The sequence below is a fragment of the Neospora caninum genome, chromosome IV (genome assembly GCF_000208865.1).
Source record: "Neospora caninum Liverpool complete genome, chromosome IV".
Taxonomy (NCBI): Eukaryota; Apicomplexa; class Conoidasida; order Eucoccidiorida; family Sarcocystidae; genus Neospora; species Neospora caninum.
This window is the reverse complement of record NC_018389.1, coordinates 1,147,214-1,166,576: the sequence shown is the minus strand read 5'-3', so window position 1 is coordinate 1,166,576 and position 19,363 is coordinate 1,147,214. Positions and strand designations below refer to the sequence as shown.

The window sequence follows — 19,363 nt, the reverse complement described above, 5'->3', positions numbered from 1 at the left end:
ACGCTCTCGTGCGCTGTCGCGCTTGATATCGTTTCGGAAACGGAAAGTGCGGATTGTTTTCGACTGTGCGCCTCGGCTCCACACCTGTCAGTAGAACCTCCAAGAAGGCGAAAAAAATCGGTAGGCATAATCTCACCTGCGCGCTCTCAAAAGCCACGCGGTTATTCTCGTGTCTGATACTGCGGTGTCCTTCGTCCCCGCCCTATATTGCATATATGCATATGCCGAAGCGGTGGAGACTGTATCTCTACGTCTATCCGTCGGCTGTGTTGCGTGCACGGAAAAACATGGTTTCTACTGATGACGTCACTTCACCTTTTTCACTCTGCGAAATGCGTCCACCGCTCTTTTTGCGGGTGCCGCGTCTCCCACAATCTCTGATCACGAATCCCTACCCCTTTGTAGATAGATGCGCTCTTACGCACTTAGACATTTGCAGTGAAAAAAGCATACACCTTTTCCTTGTTTTGACGCTGTGGATGCGGAGACGCTTGTTTTGCCTTTTGGCAGGCGTTTCGATTTGGGCAACAAAGGTGGGACTGTGTGTGGTTTTCCTAGGGGCGTCTTTCCCCAGTTGTCTACGGGGGCAGAAACCGGGGAAGCCTCTGCCGCCATGCTGGCCCCCTCCAGCTCGGCAGGCGCTGCGCCTTTCCTGGGCGTTGCCGCTCTTCTTTCCTCCAGCATGCGTTGTGTGGAAAAGGCTCTCGGCTCTCTGCCGTGCCGCGCGATCGGCACTCGAACCGTACACTCCCGCGCACAAACTCACAACGATTCACCAAAGTCGGAAGCCTCGCCCGCGTGGAGTTCTCCCCGTCCCAACGTCGGCGCGCATGCAGCCCTGCTCGTGCCGCAAAACGTTCTCGCCAACTCGTGGCACACCGTCGCGGTGGTGGAGAAGATGAGCAGCACGCCGATCCGGCCCATGACCATCAAACGTCTGCTCCAGTTGGAACCCGCAAACGAAACGTCGCTCCTTAAAGGGTACCCGCTCCCACCTAGGCCAATATATATACACGCCTGCATACCGGTTCGCTTGGTCCATGTGGATACATGTACATGCATGCAAAATAAACCATTCGTTTAGAACGTGCGTAGACACCGGTACATCATCCGTATACGTATAAATGTATATCTACGTATATCTGCACGTGCAGTTCTGAATGCTTGCGTGTATGGGTTTGCCTGTCGATGTGCGAATTCGTGCGTCTGGGTGGGCCGTTTCCCGTCTGTGGTTTTGTCCTTGTTCACGAGCTGAGACGATCGAGGGGCGGAGGCACTGCGTGGTCGTGGGCCGTGCAACAGCGAAAAGTTCACGCGTGTGCCTCTCGACTCTGCGTCCCACTTTAGGGCCGAGTGGATTCGAGAAGAACTTCCAGTGCGCCTGTCGCACCGGCTGTACGACTTCCACCGTCTCCCGTTTGTCGCGGTGACAAATCCTCTTGTCCATTCTGTCTACGAGACCTACGTGAAGACGTTTGACCGTATGAGGCGGCTTCCGCCTCTCAAGACGGTCGGCGACATGAACGCGTTCGTCCAGTAAGTGCCAAAGAACGCGTCCAACACAGACAGGGAAAACGAAATCAAGCACGTATACAGATACACACCCAGGCCCTATCGGTAGCTCTGCATGCAACCGCAACAAACAGACAGCAATGTATCTACATGCCGTCATGTGGTGGTCTTTATGGGTGCTCTACACGACCCACTAGACTGCTTAAAACAGCGCAATGTTGAGTTCACTATCGTACGACATTACGGTTCTTCCGCATAGGTGAGGTTCTAGCCGGTGTACTTGCAGGAACAAAGGAGGGCGGGAACGAGGACGGATGTCTGTGCGTCTCCGCCTGGCAGAATGCAGACGAAACACGAACACCAGAGAGACCCACGTGCTCACTCAGTTCACGATTTTGAGTTGGAGTTTCCATCTGTGCAGGCTCGTCGAGAAGGAGCGGTCAACGCACGACCGCACGGTTGACCTGATGGGTCAGGGCGTTCGCCAGCTTCGTCGAGTCTGCCGAGATATCGATTTGAATTCCTTCTTAGAGCGCTTCTTCTACTTCCGAATCGGCAGGCGCGTCATGATAGACCAGCTGGTTCACCTGCAGCGCAAACAGGTTGGGCGACTGGAACGCTCCCGCGCGCCGCCAACACAGCGTCGCCTCAGGCGCTCTCGAAGGCAATCGCCGCATCCGCACACTGCAAATCTATGCATATACACGCATGCATGCGCCTCTAAGGAGACTACCTCGCGTCGAGTATCAGATTATAGCTGCGGTCATCATGCACTTTTTCTGTAGCATGGGGAGAGAGCAGCGTGACGCCGGGGAAAGGCGGTGGCGCCAGTGTCCCTCAGAGCTCGTTGCAAGTCGCTTCATCGTCGGGAACACCATGTAGCCGTGCTAGCCATGCACGACCGCGTCTGGGGTTTTGTGCACAGAGATGAATCTGTGTGTGTTTGATGCCCCCGCGACGGCGCTGTTCCACTCGCATGCGTTCATTTATGTACGAGTGTGGGCGTGCACAGGCCTGCATGGGTCTGCATGAAGAGATGCATTTCATTGCGCGCGCCTCTGTTTACTTGCACCAGAATGGAATTCTGTCTCCGAAATCCACGGCTGCCTCTCTCTCCGTCTGTGATGCTCTTCACACATGTTAAGAAGGAAGGGACTGGGTTGGCGGAGGCGTAGAACCCTTTTCGCGCACTGGCGGTGCCGCGTCGCAGCACCGTTTTGGTGTCCCTTTGATGCATGCAGGAAGGATGGCAAGGGATCATCCACTTGAACTGCCACGCGGCGAAGATCATCGAGCAGAGAAGCAAGGACGTGTGCGAGTCTTGCCGACACTCCTACGGTCTCGCTCCGCCTGTCGTCATTTCAGGTGCGTTGTGAGTTCACCTCGCCTTTTTGGTCTCGAGTTCGACGTTGGTCTTCTGTTTGTTCCAGCTGTGTTTTCGCACGTTAAGTTCCCATTTCCCTCCGTGCGATCGCGCTGCGCTTCACGAACCGCCAACATCCGTAGCCGAGGCGCTCGCCCCGTGACCGACACAGAAAAGCTGCGCCTCCACAGTGGGGCTCTCCTGCGGTGACCGGAACGGGAGTCGTGTCGTTCATATGGCAAGACTCTTTGGCAGTTCCAGCTGGGGTACTCTTCAGGAGGTTCAACGTGCACGCCGCCTGAGCGCTTTTCTGTGTCCATGCCTCCCTATACATATATATACATATATATAGAATATGGGCGTAATTTTCGAAAAGGTCAGATCTTACGTTTTGAGTGACGCCGGTTTGACCGTCCCCACCAGGCACGGGGGATGCACGAGGGTGGCTGTGGCGAGTTGGATCCGGTTTCGCGCAGGAAACACCGACATGAAATTCGCCACGATCCCCGACCACCTGGCGCTCATTGTCACGGAGGTTCTGAAGAACGCACTGCGAGCGACTGTGGAGTTCCACACGATGGGGAACTCTCTCGTCGACGCCACGACTAGAGGTGAGGACTTGCCGCGATGATGCAAACCCTTTGAATTTTCGTCGATTTTTCTCTGTTCTCGCGCTGGCTTCCGTGCCGACTGTCGTGCTCCTCGCTTTGAGGTTCAGCAATCTCCCATAGATGTGCACTAGTTAATACGATGAGTATCCCAGCATTGTTCACCCTCCCCCCCCACGCCCGTTAGAGAAGGGGCGTCGGCATGTCGGGAAAATGGCGGGTTGTCCGTTACCGTTTTGGTCCCTGCTGCAGCTTATGCATGCATTTCGAGGCCTCTCGTTTGAGCGTGTGTGCAAAAACAACGTGTACGTGGGTGTCGACATACTTTTCCATCGCGCTGTAGGTTCCTCCGGCTGTGAGTGTATCTCTTTGGAAAGATGTGGAGAGGCGTACGGCCGCGGGCGCACGCATCTGTGAGTTCAGTCCCGTGCGAGTCGCATCGCCGTCGTTGCCCGGGTCGTTTCCTGCGAAGTATGGCTGAACGAGCAAAGTGTGTCGTCGTGTGTATCAGGCATGATCCAGGAAGACGAGGACCTACCTGAAGTGAAAGTTGAAGTATACAAGGGCAAGCGAGAGGTCGTGATAAAAATCTCCGACAAAGGTACGAGCCTGCAACGTGGAAATCTGAATCTACATCTCTGTGGCTTTTCCCACGCGCATGGGTGCCTTGGAAAGGTGAACGTTCTATACAGCCGTCTGCATGCATACAACACAAAACCGTGCATCTCTGTACGCAAACAGACACATATGCGTATGTATGCATGCCGACACAGCGTATTGCCTTTGTCGGGGCTTTGTTTAGACTGCCTGTCGTCGCTAGGGGCGTGCTCGTCCTCAGCGTGGTATGCCTTTTCTCGCTGAAAGTCAAACAGGTTTGAACTGCAGTATCTTCGTGTAACATTCGTCTCGTTGCAATCCGGAATTTTCTGCATGTTCAGAAAGAAGCGACGTCGTCCGTCGGTGACTCGAATGTTTCATTTCTATTCGCGTCTTGCACTGACATTAGCCAGTGTACATATCTATATGCTCTTTGACAGCCCGTGTCGGCGGTGAATGGCTAGCATATTCTGCGGCGTTAAACGTAATACTATCCAAAACCGGTGGTTTGTTAGTATCTATGCCCTCCCCTGTTAATCTAGGTGTATTATCTGAGTTGGAGCTTTGAATGCTTTGTTGATTCGTCAGCACTTTGTGACTCGAAATGTAGAGGCTGCGTCGCCTTTTGCCATTCATGGTTTTTTCCGCGTAGGTGGCGGCGTTCCTCCACCAAAGCTTCAGGACATCTGGAGCTTCGGGTAAGACGTCAGACAGGTTAGCGTGAACCGCGTTCTCGCAGCCCCTGCACAGAGTGCAGCTACATTTCGTTATTTTCCCTCGTTAAACAAATTCCGTTGTGGTACATGGCAGCTCAACTGGCTATACCCAGAACCCCGGAAAATCGAAGGTCTTTTGTAGCGGCGCTGTCTAAATCGGCTCAGACAGCGCACTGCACACCGACACCAGCACCTGGTGTGGTGTCGAGCGGAACTTGAGCGGACCTCCACAGAACCCGTTGCCTCTTCTCGTACTCGTGCGAAAACACGTGTGCCTGTCTCTGTGCACATCTCTAGGAAGGATAGTGTACCTGCATGCGTGCATACGCACAAGTAGTTTTATATGTATACAGAGCCGTTCGTCTCGTTACACGGTCGTTCTCTGCTTGGATGAGCAGACGCGGAAGGGCGTTGAGAAGGATTTGTCACAAGACAGAAGGCGTCCACCGTTTAGACGTCGCCGCCAACTAAAAACCTGGAACGCGCAAAGTTTTTATACCGCTGCGCAGAGCCGCCCAGAACCAGCATCCGACGCGGTTGTGCGCTCGGGCGACACCGGAGGACTCTTTTTCAGCTCTGTTGTTCGTTCCTGTCGGTTTTTTCGGTTCAGGTATAGCACCGTCGGAGACAGCAACACAAAGCTGCAGGAGAAGTCCTCAGGCATGGGCGAAAACTTCATCCGCTCCGATATGGCTGGATATGGTCAGTCATAGTCGCGTCCGCTCTGAAGCGCCGCGGAGAGACGAGTCGGTTTTTTCCGGTCGACCCAAGTGCACACTTGTGTCGAGATAGAACTGTCAACCCCCCGAAAACGCACGGACACGCATACACATGTCCGTGGTCAGATGATTATTTCTCGGGTCCGCTCGCTTTTGTGCAACTCGGCTCCGAATCCGGAGAAGAAAAGGCGTCTCTGGGATCGCTGTGAGAAAGCAGGAAGAGAGGAGGAACACCGGGACAGAGAGGGCTAGCCGAGCAGGGAGGAGAGCATGAAGGCCAGGAGACGAAGCGGAGGAAACAGGCAGCACGAGGACATCACAGGGATCCACATCCCTACATGTGCGTGCATGTGTTCATACAGTTTCCTTGCAGCGGTCTAACTGCGCTTCTAGGTCCAATACAGTGCATATGCATATATATAAATATATATATATATATATATATATATATAAATGCCTGTGTCTGTTATGTGTGGTTTGAGGTAGCATGGAATTACTGAGGCATTCGGATTCACGCAGGGGTGCGATTGGTTTCTTCTCGATCCTATTTGTGTGGAGGGGTCTGCGATTCGTTGTTTTCTGTTGGAGCGGTCGGGAGACGTGGTGTATGTGCATCTGCATCCACGTGCACATTTCTTTCCACGAAAGTAAGTTTGTGGAGGTATGCGCATGTGCGGAGTTTGAACAGGCTTCGGTCTTCCATTAGCTCGCGCGTTCGCTCGCTACTTCGGAGGAGACATTCATGTTCAGGTGAGAACCAGAGAGAAGATCGAGCGAGCAGTTCTCTACTCCACAACAGCTGTATCGCACCGAGGACGTGAGCAGGGAAACGCTACCTACGGGGGGGGGCCGGGGGAGAATACGAATTTGCGCTAGAGTCTGAACGGACAGAGTCCCGACCGCGAGTTTGGGGATATGCTTCTCTGCATGTGTCTTTGGTATGCTTGTACATAAACTGGATACACACGCATACGTGTAGAGGGCGCACGGGTGCCCTTTTTCTTCCCCTTACCAGTAGGTGCACAGGTGTATGCATGCTTATACATCTAAATATGCATGCAGTTGTCTGCATATTTTTGCACCTGCAGAGACATTTGTCAAGTTATTCGCCGTGCGGTGTACGTTTTTGAGGCAGACGAAATTGTTGGCGCCTTTTCCCTGTTTTGCACGTGTCCTGCCGATGGTTTCTCAGTCCCATTTCGGCATTGGAACGGACGTGTACATCACGTTGAATCATATCGGAGATCAAGAGGAGGCACTGTACTACGAAGAGCGCCCCGAACTGCGACTGGAACACAAAGTGACAGAATAGGCGAAACATGAGAAATTCTCTGAAATACCCGCAGTGACAGCCCACTGCGAGGGTCGTTGTGCACAGATGTGCGTGTACTTTTTTAGTTTTTTCTCTTGGCGTATCTGATTAAGGGACGATGTGGCCGTGTTTGGCGTTCCTTTTTTTTCAAATTTCTTCAAACAGCGCTGCTGCGCTTTTTATGTACGCTCACTACTCGCCACTCCGCAATAGGTGACCAACCCTCTTTTCCAACCCGGACGCGGCTTTCTTTTTTCCAAGTCTGTCCGTTCTGCTATCACAGTGGCGGAGTGTTCATGTATGGCGATTTGTGTGCTAGCCCGTTGTTGTTTCCAGTACGAGCTTTGTGAGATCCCGTAGGCTTCGAATCGTGGCCCTGTATGAGAAAGGCCCTCGCGGAAATTGGCGTCAACGACACGTGATGAATCTTCTCCACAAGCAGTAATCACGCTGTTGGGAACGATTTGAGCTCTGCACGTGCATGCTGACGGACTTGTTGGATACAGGTCCAGGGAGAGTATCCACGTCTGCAAACAAGTGTCTGTACATGGAGTAGAAATCATAATTGTCCATGTTTACGGATATACTGCGTGAATAGGAGTTTGCATTTGCGTGCGTGAAATACAATCGAGTCTGTGAGACTACATAAATTGCCTGTAGCCATGTTGCTTCTGGTTTCGGGTCGGCGCGCTCGATATGCGTTGTGAGGAAAAGGCTGGGGTTGTTTTTAGCGGTGGCCTTCAACTGCGGCAGAGATCGCGTTTCCTAGGTTGTGTCGAGAAAAGAATTTTGTTGATTCATGACAAACTGTCTGAGTCTCTCTTGTCGACAGACCCTAGTCTGAAATCCGTTGACGATTCGCGCTGCGAACACGGCCATGGACGAAGGCGTCCACAGTTTCCGCGTGACAGAGAGTCCCTCCTGATCACAGATCCTCTATAAATGAAGCTCTTCTGTAGAGTTTGGAACTATATATACTACACTTTACTTACGTCAATAGGTACATACGAGCCCGCATGTTTCGTCGTCTATCCTTATCTCGCCACATGTGGAGATAAGGATAGATATAGAGACAGATAGATATGCGCCATGATTTCAGCAACGTGAAGTGTAACATATGTAACTAGTAAGCCTCTGCAACCGCCACAGCGTGGAAGCGTCATGACAGGCAATATTATTTCGACATTCGAGAATCAGTCCTGGTAACCTTGCTTTATCTGGATACTTTTGTTGCGTTACGCGGGACTCAAAATCTCGACAAGGGCTATTGCTTGCTCGAGGATTTTTCAGAACTCTCATGTCTTCCCCTCCCTTGACCGGATCGTTGATCTGCATCGTTCCGCGCCGTCCTACACCTTTGTGTCGGATTAGCCTGGATTTCTGCACTGGCTTTTCCGCGTGCATCCCTCAAATCAGGTAACGGTATTCTTTTCTCACTCGTGTCGACCGGAAGACAGGCCTCTACCCGGCGAATGCCGTTGAAGTATCATACAAGACTCCTCGACGCCGGAGCACGAAAAAGTTGCCTTTCACCCTTCAGCACAACCTTTCAGTAGTCTTCCCCTCTCTCATCTTCCAACTTCTGCCTTCGCAGCAGGTCATTCCTCTTATAAACGAGTGTCTGGCCGGCCATCGTCCAGAACGTAGAGGAGGTTTGTCAGCGCGTCACTGCCAAGACGAGACCTCGCCGCCGTTTAATATAGTCTTTCGGTCACCCCCGGCATGCGTCGGGATGTTTTGTAGGTTCAGCGAAAGAAGGGGAAACGGCACTATCGGAAACCGTAGGTTTCATCCGAATAGCGTGGCCACGCGTTCCTCAGGGCTGGTCTTGCCCGTTATAGCCCTTTTCTGCCTTTTCTCGCAACAGTTGCGCAAGTGCATGCGCGGCGTTTCTCTCGGGAGCAAAAACGAGGCCCTCCCTGGCGTACATGGCGGTTTCCTACAAGTTTTCCCCCGGTTTTCTCTCTTCAAAAGTAGTTAGCCTGTGGCCTTTCATTCTGAGCTTGACTCTCGTTCGTTCCTCAAAGGTTGGCAGCGGGTTCATATTTTTTCCCTGACTGCGTCGCCTGGTCGAGTATCCGCTACGGTCTGTCGTGTGAAAGGACCTCGAACCTGCAGTTTTGAGAACCTAAGTGCCAGGTACCCTTTTTTTGCAGCCACGAGAACTCACAGAAACCTGATATTCGAGGGTAGGCCATTTCTCAAGCGTTTTTTGCCGGGCAGACTCTGGCGTCGCCGCCGTCCTTCCGTTGGCGTCTCGTGTCTTTTTTTGTCCCGGACCCCCACTGACTCTCTCCTCTCGCGTTTTCTCTCGGTCTGTTTACGTATTCGCCTCGCTGAAAGAGACTCTCGCTAAGCCGTCGTGGACCTTCCGTGATTTACCGCTCCTCTGTTCCCCGCGTTTCGTTTGCTGACAGTCCGTACCGGTACCGAACCCACTTTCAATCTACCTGTTTTTTCACGTGCATACTTTTACACGGCCTCACCGGTTGGAAAGAATGCGCGCCTAGGGAAAAAAACTGACTCGAAAACGTTTCTGGGAGGATAGCGAGTTTGGTGTGCGTCTGACGCGTCCGTGTGGTGCCCCGCTTCTCCGGCGTGGACCTCAGGTCTCGTTGCGGCCTTTTTATTTGCGCAGTTCCCCAGTCGCAACGATGAATCAGCCCTTTGGCGACTTTGGAGAGAACCTCTCATTCTACGGCTCCGCCTCCTACTCGGGGGGGGCGGGCGCGAAGAGCGGCGAGTCTTTCGGGATGATTTCCTTGGATCCGAGCAACCCGGCCGGCGAGTGCGCGCCGCCGCCCAAGACAGAGTCTTCCAGCATGCAGAACTTGATCTTCGGCAAGATATTTGAGGGCAAAGGCAGCGGGGCGGACACGACCTTCGCCTCGACGCGCAGCTCTTCTGCCTTTGGCTCCTTCACTGACAAGAGCTGGAACCCGCTGAGCAAACCGCCTCGGGGGTCAATGGACAACGTCGCCGCCGCCTTGGCGCAGGCTGGGAGGAGCGGCCTTCCTGGCCAGAACGCCGCCAACGCGCAGGAGGAGCAAGGTCTGCTGGCCTCAGGCATGTCGGCGGTCAAAGAAGGGGCGACCCGCATTCTCGGCGGCGCCCAGACCGTCGTCGCCGCGACTACGCAGTCCGTCACAGAGTCGCCCCTCTCCACGCAGCATCTCCTTCTCTTTGGTCTCGTCGCAGGCGTCGGAGTGCTCTTCATGTTTCTCGCCTTCCTCACCCTGCCTCTGCTCGTCTTCGCCCCCGCCAAATTCGCCCTCCTGTTCACGATGGGATCCGTCTGCTTCATGGTCAGTCTCGCGTTGCTCCGCGGCGTCACGGCCCTCGTCGCTCACCTCTCCGAAGCTGCAAGGTAAGACCGTTTCCCCTGCGCCTCGGCGCTCGCCACCCAAAGGGGGAAAGGACGAAACGGGGGGAAACCCGCCGTGTCCAATGTGCTCAGATCCTGCTGAAGACTGAAGCACGCGTAGATTGCTTCTTGTGCCGCGTATGCACACAAACGAGGCAGCTCGTGCAGTTGTACGCGTCTGGAAATACACGTAAAGAAACGCGTGGAAACGCGCTCTCCCTTTCTTCTCTCCCCTATTTTTTTCCAACCACGCCGTATAATATATATATATATATATATATATATATATATATACAAAGATATGTACGTGATGACTCTAGAGGACCTGGGATGACTGTCTTCTCTGCCGTGTGGTTTTCCTGTGCTCCACTTCCTCTGCTGCGCACTCGGCTAGGCCGTCTGTGTCGATTTGCCTTCCGGCATCTGGTGCTTGAAGGCCAATCCAGTGTAGAGAGTCGGAAGAAACGGATGAGCGAAATGGGATCTTGTGAAAGCGAATGTTGATAGCTGTCGCGTAATGCCAAGGACAGTGGGGTAGGTCATAGATTGCATTTCTAGGAAACCGGATGCTCTTGTGCGTGGCAAGGCCCTTCTCTGCCTTCCTATCGGTTTCTCTTGTGTCTCGGCTAATCTGTGTCTTGTCTCTTTATGGCTGTGCTGTCTGACCATCACCTCTGTCCTGCGAGCAAACGGTGGGGCCGTCTTGTCTCTCCTCCGGGATCTTTTTCCTGCTCGTTCCTTTCCTTTTTCAGCTCCATCGCCCAGCTGTAGGAGATACGGGGATTCTGGCGCTGCCTGTGTTTGCCGTGTGCATGAGTGGTTTCCTGATGCGTGCCTGTCTTCTCTCAGGCTACCGTTCACGATCGCATACGGTCTGTCTCTCGTTCTCACTCTCTACGCAACACTGTGGGCAAAGTCTTACGTCCTTACTCTCATCTTTTCGGTCGTGCAAATGCTGGCACTCGCCTCGTTCTTGGTGTCGTACATTCCGGGTGGGAAGCACATGCTCAAGTTCATCGGGGGGGCCGCGTGGCAGATGGTGAAGAAGTTGTGCAACTGCAAGGACGCGAGAGATCTGCAGTTGCCGTTGTAGGACCGTCGCGGTGTCGGCAGGGCGCGCCTCCCGAGGCGCTCCTTTCCGCCAGGTCTTTGGACGAAGTCACGTTCTAGGGGAAACGCCGAGGCCGCTGATTCCAAGGCCGGCCGCCGCGAGTTTGCAGGAAAAAAAGCCGAGTGCACACGCTGCACGAATCTCTGAACACACAGAGGGGAGGTCTTGGCACACAGCATCTCTGTGCACCTACGTATATGCACACACATGTATCCTTATCTGTATATATGTGTAACTACAAATATGCATGCATGTGGGTAAGCATGTGCACGAATTCGTACGTCACCACAACAGGGACGCACACGATCAGAGAGCGTAAAGTCTTCTTGCTCACGTGCACCCGCCACGGTTCCATGCATGCACTCACGCAGCTGGAAGGGCGACCGCTTCGACCTTTCGCGAGGGCTGTCGGCGTAGAGAAAGGGATCAGGGTGTGTTTTTCGGACGCGTCCCATTTAAGGGTTTTTACGTCCCTTTCTGGAGGCATCAGCAAGATGCGAGCGCCTTTGTCCAAAACGGGCGCAGCTAAATGACCGCTCTGCAGTCCGCTGATGAGGTCACCCATCTTGGACCCCTTGTCTTGTGATTTGGGTAAACGCTAGGGATTTTCTGTTATTGCAGGCGGACAGTGCTTTTTCTGTATACGAAAGCTTTTACGACTTGTGACTTTTGCCGCTTTTGAGAGACAACTGTGGAGCTTTGTTTCTCTCTTGCCACTTGGAACCCTGATATAGCGATGCTTGAGAAACCACCTTCTAGCAGGGACGTGAGGGCTGAACGTTTCTCTCTACATGCATTGCGCATGTGCGCGCACACGTCGGGGTTTCCTGGAGAAAACGCGTTGCCCGTACGAAGAAAAATGCTTGTGCTCTACCGTCTTCCGGCTTCACTGCCAAAGGGAATGCCTCAACTTTTCGTATGTGTGATTCGAGAACCAGACGTGTCTCCCCGATGTGTGTGCATTTGTGTGCATGTATCTGTTCATTCGCATATGCATAAGTATATAGGTAGAGAGATGTGTGCGCATGCGTGCAGTGCTGTTGGAGAGGGAGACTGGCATGGGGCTCGTGTCTGTGTGGCGAGCACGATTCAAGTAGCTTCATCAATGGAGACAGCGTTTTCAGGTATCATCTCGTTAACTGTTGTCTACCGAAGCATTTTCGTCTGCGAGCTCGACAGCGCTTTCGGAGGGCGTACGTCGCCCCTTGATATCTCGCATTTTTTGACAATACAAACTCCACCCTTCTGACGTACACTTGCAACAAGAGTTGCACAGAAAAGGCGGGAACACGGTCCATTCTCGTCTCTGTTTCGGGGAAATGTTTCGGCGTGTACGAAGGGAAATCTGTAACATTGAAACATGGGACGTGTCGAAGAACCAGTTATACGTGGCGTTGCGTGGTGGCTTCAGCAGCTTCTTCCCGGATGGAGGGCTAGGGTGTACAGAGAGATTGAATAAGTTCTTTTCCTTTGAAATCGCCTACACTTCTATAGGCAAATAATCATCTACGTGTCTATACTTCAACATATATACAGGGACTAATATAGACTACCCTCGAGGACCTATGGAATCAATTCCTCACCCTTTCGATGATGCGGGAAAGTGCGTCTCCGGAACGATCGGTGCGCATACACGAACACACGCAGTGGCATTTGCTGCGCCCATAGTATACATATATACATTCATATGTACCTTGTGTGCCGAATAAAAAAGGCGAAAGTCAGCTTGTTTGAATTCGATTTTTGTTCAAAGGACACCAAGGGATGAGACGAACGTATCGGTTGTCTGCCGAAATCCTCTCTGGGGGGGCGTGCTCAGGTCAGACGCCCGTCCTTCCCAGGTTTCTCGACCCGTCGAATATCCTAAACCCTGAAAGAATGCGTGCACGAACCGGGCGGGAGAGCCGCAACGGAAACTCTGTAGAAATGCCACTCGAGTTCTCGGTTCCCCGTGAAACCGCGCCTTTTAAACGCGCGCGAGAGACGAGAACGGGGCTGTTTTTTTAAACCCAGAGGGGGGACGGTCCTGGCTAGGTACACCTTCAGCTCGTCTAGTAGGGCGGATTTGAAGACAACGACACAAATGTCGCTTTCTGTGCGCGCTTTCTTTTCCAAGATTTCGCGAGAAGAGGAGAATGACACACGCGGCTTCAACGCGGCAACGAGACTTCCGCGACGTTTCCCATGCCCGTCGCACGCCGACCCCGCGGAGGCGTGGGTCACGCTTCCGCGAGAAAGCGTCTCACAGCGAGAGAAACAACTCGACGCGGTTTCTGCGTCTGTTGTCTCCGTCCTGTCTCTCCTGTGCGTGACCGTTCCCCTCGTCAGTTCATTTTCCCCCCTTTCTTCCCTTTTTGTGAGATTAACCTTTCGAATTTCCGCACTCGCGGACTGCTGTTTCCTCGACACCACAGGGCCGAAGTGCCTCAACGCTTTCGCAACAAAGTTCGCTTCCCGACTCGGGCGCCTCAAACGATGTCTGGAGTCGCAGAAAGGAAGTTTGTGAACGGCGCCTTGGAGGCCGCCGTCAAGTTCTGGTGTTCGGTGGACCGGAGAGAAGAAACACAGAACGAAACTCGGGAGATGCTCAAAAATTTGTCCGAAGATGAACTCGCGAAACTGTTTCTCGCACGGCTCGAATTCGGAACGGTAAACAGTCCTACGCTGCTCTGCGTAGACAACAGAGGGGAACAGACAATGTCGTACACATCCTTCGCGAAGAGACCTGAACTTTGTCATATCCCCTTTAAACGTACATGTCGCAAATGCATCTACAGGCACACGTGCTAGTTGTGTGTGGGTAGTCCATTCGAGACGTAGGCCTGTGCGAGTGAGAATGCGCTGGTTTTCGAGAGTTTGGTAGATCTGGGGCAGCGACCTCGAGAAGGTTTCGGATGGCCACGCGCGTCATAACTCGAAACGCACCTTCCGCAGAGAGCGAACGTATGTCAGTTGGTGCGCCGGTGTTCGGGACTCCCGCAGGCGGGTTTGCGCGGTCGAATGGGTGCCGGCTTCAGCAGGATGAACGACGTGACCATTCAGCAGACTACTCAGGTGAGTTCTACCGAAAAGAGGCAGCAGTTTAACGTCGCTCCACCGCATGCCCTTCTAGGGATAGCGGCACAGACACACGCAAAGTCTATCCAGTTGTTTTGGAGTGGTGGTCCATCTAAATCCGCTTGGCTCAATACGTGAACTGTCTACGATTCGGTAGTGACGAACAAGGACAGGGCCGCCCCAGTGAAGCACCTGGTGATCGCACAGCCTGGCCACACACTTTGCGTCAGGACTGCTGCTCCGATGGCCCGTTTTGTCCAGATGTCGTATCTTCTGTGTGTGCACTCCTTCGCAGCCAAGTGCTGCCTCCTTTCCTCTTTTTCTAACTCCTGATAGTGTCGTTTCTCCCCTTCTCTTTCAGGGATACTGTGCTTTCCTCATGGACCTCTTTGGAGAAGATGGCAAAGATCGCGGGGTTGTGATTGGCTTCGATGCGCGACATAACTCCAGAAGGTGAATTGGCGACCGTTTTGAGTCCTGCCCACTTTGAAAATCCATCTCTTGTTCTGCTCCATTTCCACAGCTTAGTCTCATATATATAGATATATGTGTGCAGGTGAATGCCTATCGGCGTATCTTGATATAGGCGCTGTTACCACAGCTCCACAAGGCCCCGCCTTAGGCAGAACGCCACGCCTTCTCTCGACGAGGATGGGGTGCGATTCTCTGCGAGCAGTCTGCTTTCGAGCTCTCTTGACTTTTCCTCTGTGCATCCAGTTTGCTCGTACAGTCGAAGAAAGAATGCGGTCGCACAGTCTGTAAATCCCCTCCAGAGTCGCGCCGGGTGCTCATGCGTCGTGCAGAGTTTTTCGCTTTGTTCAGGTTCGCTCAGCTCACGGCTGCGGTGTTCTTGAGCAAAGGGGTTCGCGTGCGACTGTTTGGCGACATCGTGCACACGCCCATGGTGCCCTACACGGTTGTGTCGGCGAACTGCATCGCCGGTATTATGATCACAGCCTCCCACAACCCCAAGGCTGACAACGGCTACAAGGTGTACGCGGCGAACGGCGCACAAATCATCCCGCCGATGGACAGCGAGATCTCCGCTTTCATCAACAGCAACCTCGTAAGCGTCGGACCCAAGTTTCCAGTTGCAGGGAGGGGCCTGTGGGTGTTCATTCGTGTACAGACACTTGGACCTCCAGTTGTTTTGCCAAGGGACAAACGGTTAGCAGTCCTACAACTATCTACATAAACATAGCGGGAAGCCGAATGCTGTGAATGCAACTGAGACATTCCGAGTTGGGTTTTCACTGGAACCAGAAGGGAAGATTTGGAGAGTGCAGTGTTGCCCTCGTAAGCTTTGTAACAATGGTCTCGGCAAACTGAGGCCTATCCTCGCCGACCGCGCTTTTCACGGCGAGAATGCCGGCAGTGGCATGCAGGGTGAAAAGTGAGTCTGGCGCCGTCTGCCGTCTCGGTTGCCAATAAGAACTCTGCGGGATCCTTTCACAGCCGCCAAAGGACAAAGATGCTGCACTTTGCACAGAAGCTTCGTGCACTGCGGTCACGGAAGCGCGTCGACTTTAAAGAGCCCCCTTCAGTGCAGAAAGGGAGTAGTAGCAAAGAGTCAGCTTATGCCTGTGAGAGGAAACTGCTCGTGAAAAATGAACAACCGCAGGCAATACGGTTTTCTCCTGTCTCCATTTTCCCGTTTTTAGAGTCGAGGTGGTGCTGTGCTGTTGATCCTGGGCGCCTGTTTTGTTTGACCCGTTTCGCATGCGTTCCTGTCTTTCCTTGCGATGCGGGGTGTCTCACACTGCATGCGTGTGTTCAGGATTTCTGGAGCGACGTGGACGACTTTTTCGACAACAAGACTGGGAGGCTGACGGAGAAGGCCGCGAAAAGTTCTTTGTTGGAAGATCCGTTGAACACGTTCGTTGACGCGTATATCAAGGACATTGCGGCAGACCTCTGCGTTCCGAAACGCGAAGCAGGCAGCGTGAAGTTCATGTACACCGCCATGCACGGCGTCGGCGAGCCGATGGTCAAGAAGATGATCGCGGCGTTCGGCTTCAAAGACAATCTCCTCACAGGCAAGGCGAGGCTCTTTTCTGAGCGTAGCCGGAAGGAGTGAACGTATCGGTGTGTGGAGGACCGTCGCCTGGGTTGGGTTCTCTCCAAGGAAGAGTCGTCTCTTTCAGCTCCGCTTCTTTCTTTTCAGCCCCCCTCCCGAATCGCCTGGAAGCATCCTGTCCACCAGGCCTGTCAGACAGGTTGCGTGGTTCCTCCTGGTCTCTGTCGTGGCCGCGGAGGCTGCACGGCCCCACCTTTGTTCGCGCATGAAGGCGCACAAACAGCTCTTAGTGGCCTTCGCCTCATCCCTCAGGCGTGCCAGCGCTTGTTGTTCTCGCGGAACTCTCTGTAGACGCGTGCGTGGGTCTCCTTCCCGCGCGGTTGTGTGCAGTGGATGCGCAGTGCACTCCAGATCCGGAGTTCCCCACCGTGGCGTTCCCGAATCCTGAAGAGCACGGCGCGCTGGACATGGCGTTCAAGGAGGCCGACGCTCACGGCCTGACGCTGGTAATTGCCAACGACCCAGATGCCGATCGCTTTGCCGCCGCCGAGAAATGCGAGTGAGTGTGTGTTTCAGCCATCCTCCCAGAGGAGGCGGGTCGCCAGGCAACTTTCCGCTGTCTATATCTGCAGGGCCGACTGTCGGCGACGAGGAAGAACCAGGCGCTCGCTCTGCCCAGCGGTGTACCACTGGCATGAGGAGAGATGCCAGCCCTGGAAAACGCCCGAGGACGAGCCGGGAGACCACAAGGCCCCTATGCGTTTTTGCGAATGCATTGCATCCTGTCGAGCAGGATGTTTTCCACTGTGTGGGTCTGACGGCCAGAGAAAGAGCGGCACTTTGTCCGATTCTCGTAAATACGTGCAAATTCGGTTCCGGCAGAAGCTAAATTCGTCGGACGGTCGCTGCTGATCGCGGGGTGCGCTTCTTTCTTCCGTCTTGCATGCCAGTCTCCGATTCACGTTCGGAAATGTCTCTCTCTTCGTGGACGACACGCGTATGATGCTGTCGCCACAGGTTCTGTAGCCCCACGGTGTGGTTTTCACTAGCCGAAATGGCCTGTGCGGAGTTTTGTTTTGTGTCTTCAGCGGTCGCTGGTATCAGTTTACGGGAGACGAGTTGGGGGCTATCCTTGGGGCGTACGCAATAGAATTAAGAGAAGGCCAGGGAATTGCCAAATCGAACATGGCACTGATATGCTCTGCTGTCTCTTCGCGGATGCTTCAAAAGATTGCCAAGGTGAGTATCTGCGTTCGGAGCAGGAGTTGAAGGCAACGCTGGAGCTTCCGATAGTTTCTGCGTCAGCCACTGCAGCGTCATCCCGCTGCTTAGGACAGGCAGTGACGCTTCAGTTTTCCTCTCCGGTTGAAGTTGTTCGGTGTCTCTTTCTTGCGTAGCTGGATCTGACGAGGTGGGAGAACGAGTGCTTCGAAGTGTCTCTGCGGCTGCGTGCGGACGTTGTCGTGGGCTCGTTGCAGCAGCTGTTGATTTGTTGGGAACCTGCGTCGCGCTTTCAGGACAACGGCTGCAGATTTGCCGAGACCATGACCGGATTCAAGTGGATGGAGAACAAGGCAATTGAAATGGAGGCGGAAGGCCTGACGCCGGTTTTTGTGTACGAAGAGGCTTTGGGTTACGCTCTCAGCCAGCGAGTCCGAGACAAAGACGGTGTAAGTGCAGCAGCGGTGTGGATGCAGATGGCGACCGACCTCTACGCGCGAGGCCAGACCGTGATGGACTTTCTAATGTCCTTGCGAAAGCGGTACGGGTATTTCGTGACGAAGAACTCGTACTTCATCTGTCCCGATCCGCCCGTGATCCAAGGGCTTTTCAAGGATTTTGCCAACGGGGGACAGTACCCAACGCATCTGGGGCCTTTCGCGATCCGACGAATCCGAGATGTCGGCCGCAGTTACGACAGTGGGGAAACGTGCACGTTCCCCCCAAACTGCGAGATGCTGACTGTGTACTTGGATAACGGAGCTGTAGTTACGCTCCGTGGCAGCGGGACTGAGCCGAAGCTGAAATATTACGCAGAGACGAGCTCATCGAATCCCGAACAAGGCGCGGCAGAACTCGAAAAAGTTATCGCCGCGGTCGTCTCCGACTTCGTGAAACCTGATCTCCACCCCGCGATCAAAGTGACTCTCCCCTGAAGCGGCAAACACGGGGAGTTGGTGCAACCTGACCCGAGACCTCAGCTCTGCAATGTGTGGGCCCAGCTAGACTTTTCTCTATTCGCCGTATCGAGGGTTCGTGTCTCTCTCGTGTGTGCAATGATGAATCTCCGCGGCCAGTTTTGAGCTGCAAATCCCACGTGCCGACGTAGAAATATCTACGTGCTTCGTGAGCGCGTCCTCTTAGCCCCGCGCCGAAAAGGAAGGCCTTTTTCGACGGGAAAATCGCCGGTCCGGGTGTTTAGGTATCCTGTGTGCACGCAAGCTTCGTATCATCTCGAGGCTTGTGAGGCACAACGCGGTGGATGGCGTTGCTGCGGGCGCTGAGCCAGGACTTCGTGCATCGAGTTTCTACTCGGTGATTCCGTTTTCCGTGATGATACATATTGCTGTTTCGGGCGTTGAGATGGAAATGTGTGCGTCTCAAAATCGAATTCATGTTCCGAGTCGAGCCGACACCGTTCTCCGGGATTGCCGCTCACGCAATCTGGAACCGGGTCCCGATTCGTTCATCTTCTCCGCAGTGAGGCATACAGCCTTTCTCAGGTGTAGAAATTGAACTGCCTATGCCTCACGGGGTCAGGTACATATGTCTTGCTGGTATGCTGAGACCATTTTCCATGAATTAACCCTTCACGTCATGCGGTCTCCGGAAGACGGAACAGTCAAACCCAAACGCATGTACCTTTCTGCGGCCTATCTAGCGCCCGTAGGTAAATTTCTGAAGCGGCTACTCCCCATTGGTTTAGCTCTTGTCGTTGTTACGTCCAGGCTTAGAGTTTCCCTAGGGACATGAGACTGATTAAGACA

The 19,363-nt window shown here is 53.7% G+C and overlaps 3 protein-coding genes across 3 annotated transcripts; all 3 read left to right on the top strand.

Moving 5' to 3' along the window:
* Positions 1-682: 682 nt before the first annotated feature.
* NCLIV_010980 (putative 3-methyl-2-oxobutanoate dehydrogenase (lipoamide) kinase) lies at positions 683-6,827 on the top strand (the record flags this gene model as incomplete). Its single annotated transcript, XM_003880614.1, has 10 exons — positions 683-981; positions 1,348-1,536; positions 1,934-2,114; positions 2,754-2,877; positions 3,352-3,486; positions 3,995-4,084; positions 4,733-4,778; positions 5,407-5,498; positions 6,204-6,265; positions 6,708-6,827. The coding sequence occupies 10 exons, from the start codon at positions 683-685 to the stop codon at positions 6,825-6,827; spliced, it is 1,338 nt and encodes a 445-aa protein (XP_003880663.1).
* A 2,654-nt stretch (positions 6,828-9,481) lies between these two features.
* NCLIV_010970 (hypothetical protein) lies at positions 9,482-11,284 on the top strand (the record flags this gene model as incomplete). Its single annotated transcript, XM_003880613.1, has 2 exons — positions 9,482-10,194; positions 11,041-11,284. The coding sequence occupies 2 exons, from the start codon at positions 9,482-9,484 to the stop codon at positions 11,282-11,284; spliced, it is 957 nt and encodes a 318-aa protein (XP_003880662.1).
* A 2,493-nt stretch (positions 11,285-13,777) lies between these two features.
* On the top strand, positions 13,778-18,532 carry NCLIV_010960 (putative phosphoglucomutase; the record flags this gene model as incomplete). Its single annotated transcript, XM_003880612.1, has 8 exons — positions 13,778-13,951; positions 14,285-14,356; positions 14,721-14,812; positions 15,182-15,425; positions 16,137-16,419; positions 16,767-16,935; positions 17,465-17,615; positions 17,774-18,532. The coding sequence occupies 8 exons, from the start codon at positions 13,778-13,780 to the stop codon at positions 18,530-18,532; spliced, it is 1,944 nt and encodes a 647-aa protein (XP_003880661.1).
* Between the last annotated feature and the right edge of the window lie 831 nt (positions 18,533-19,363).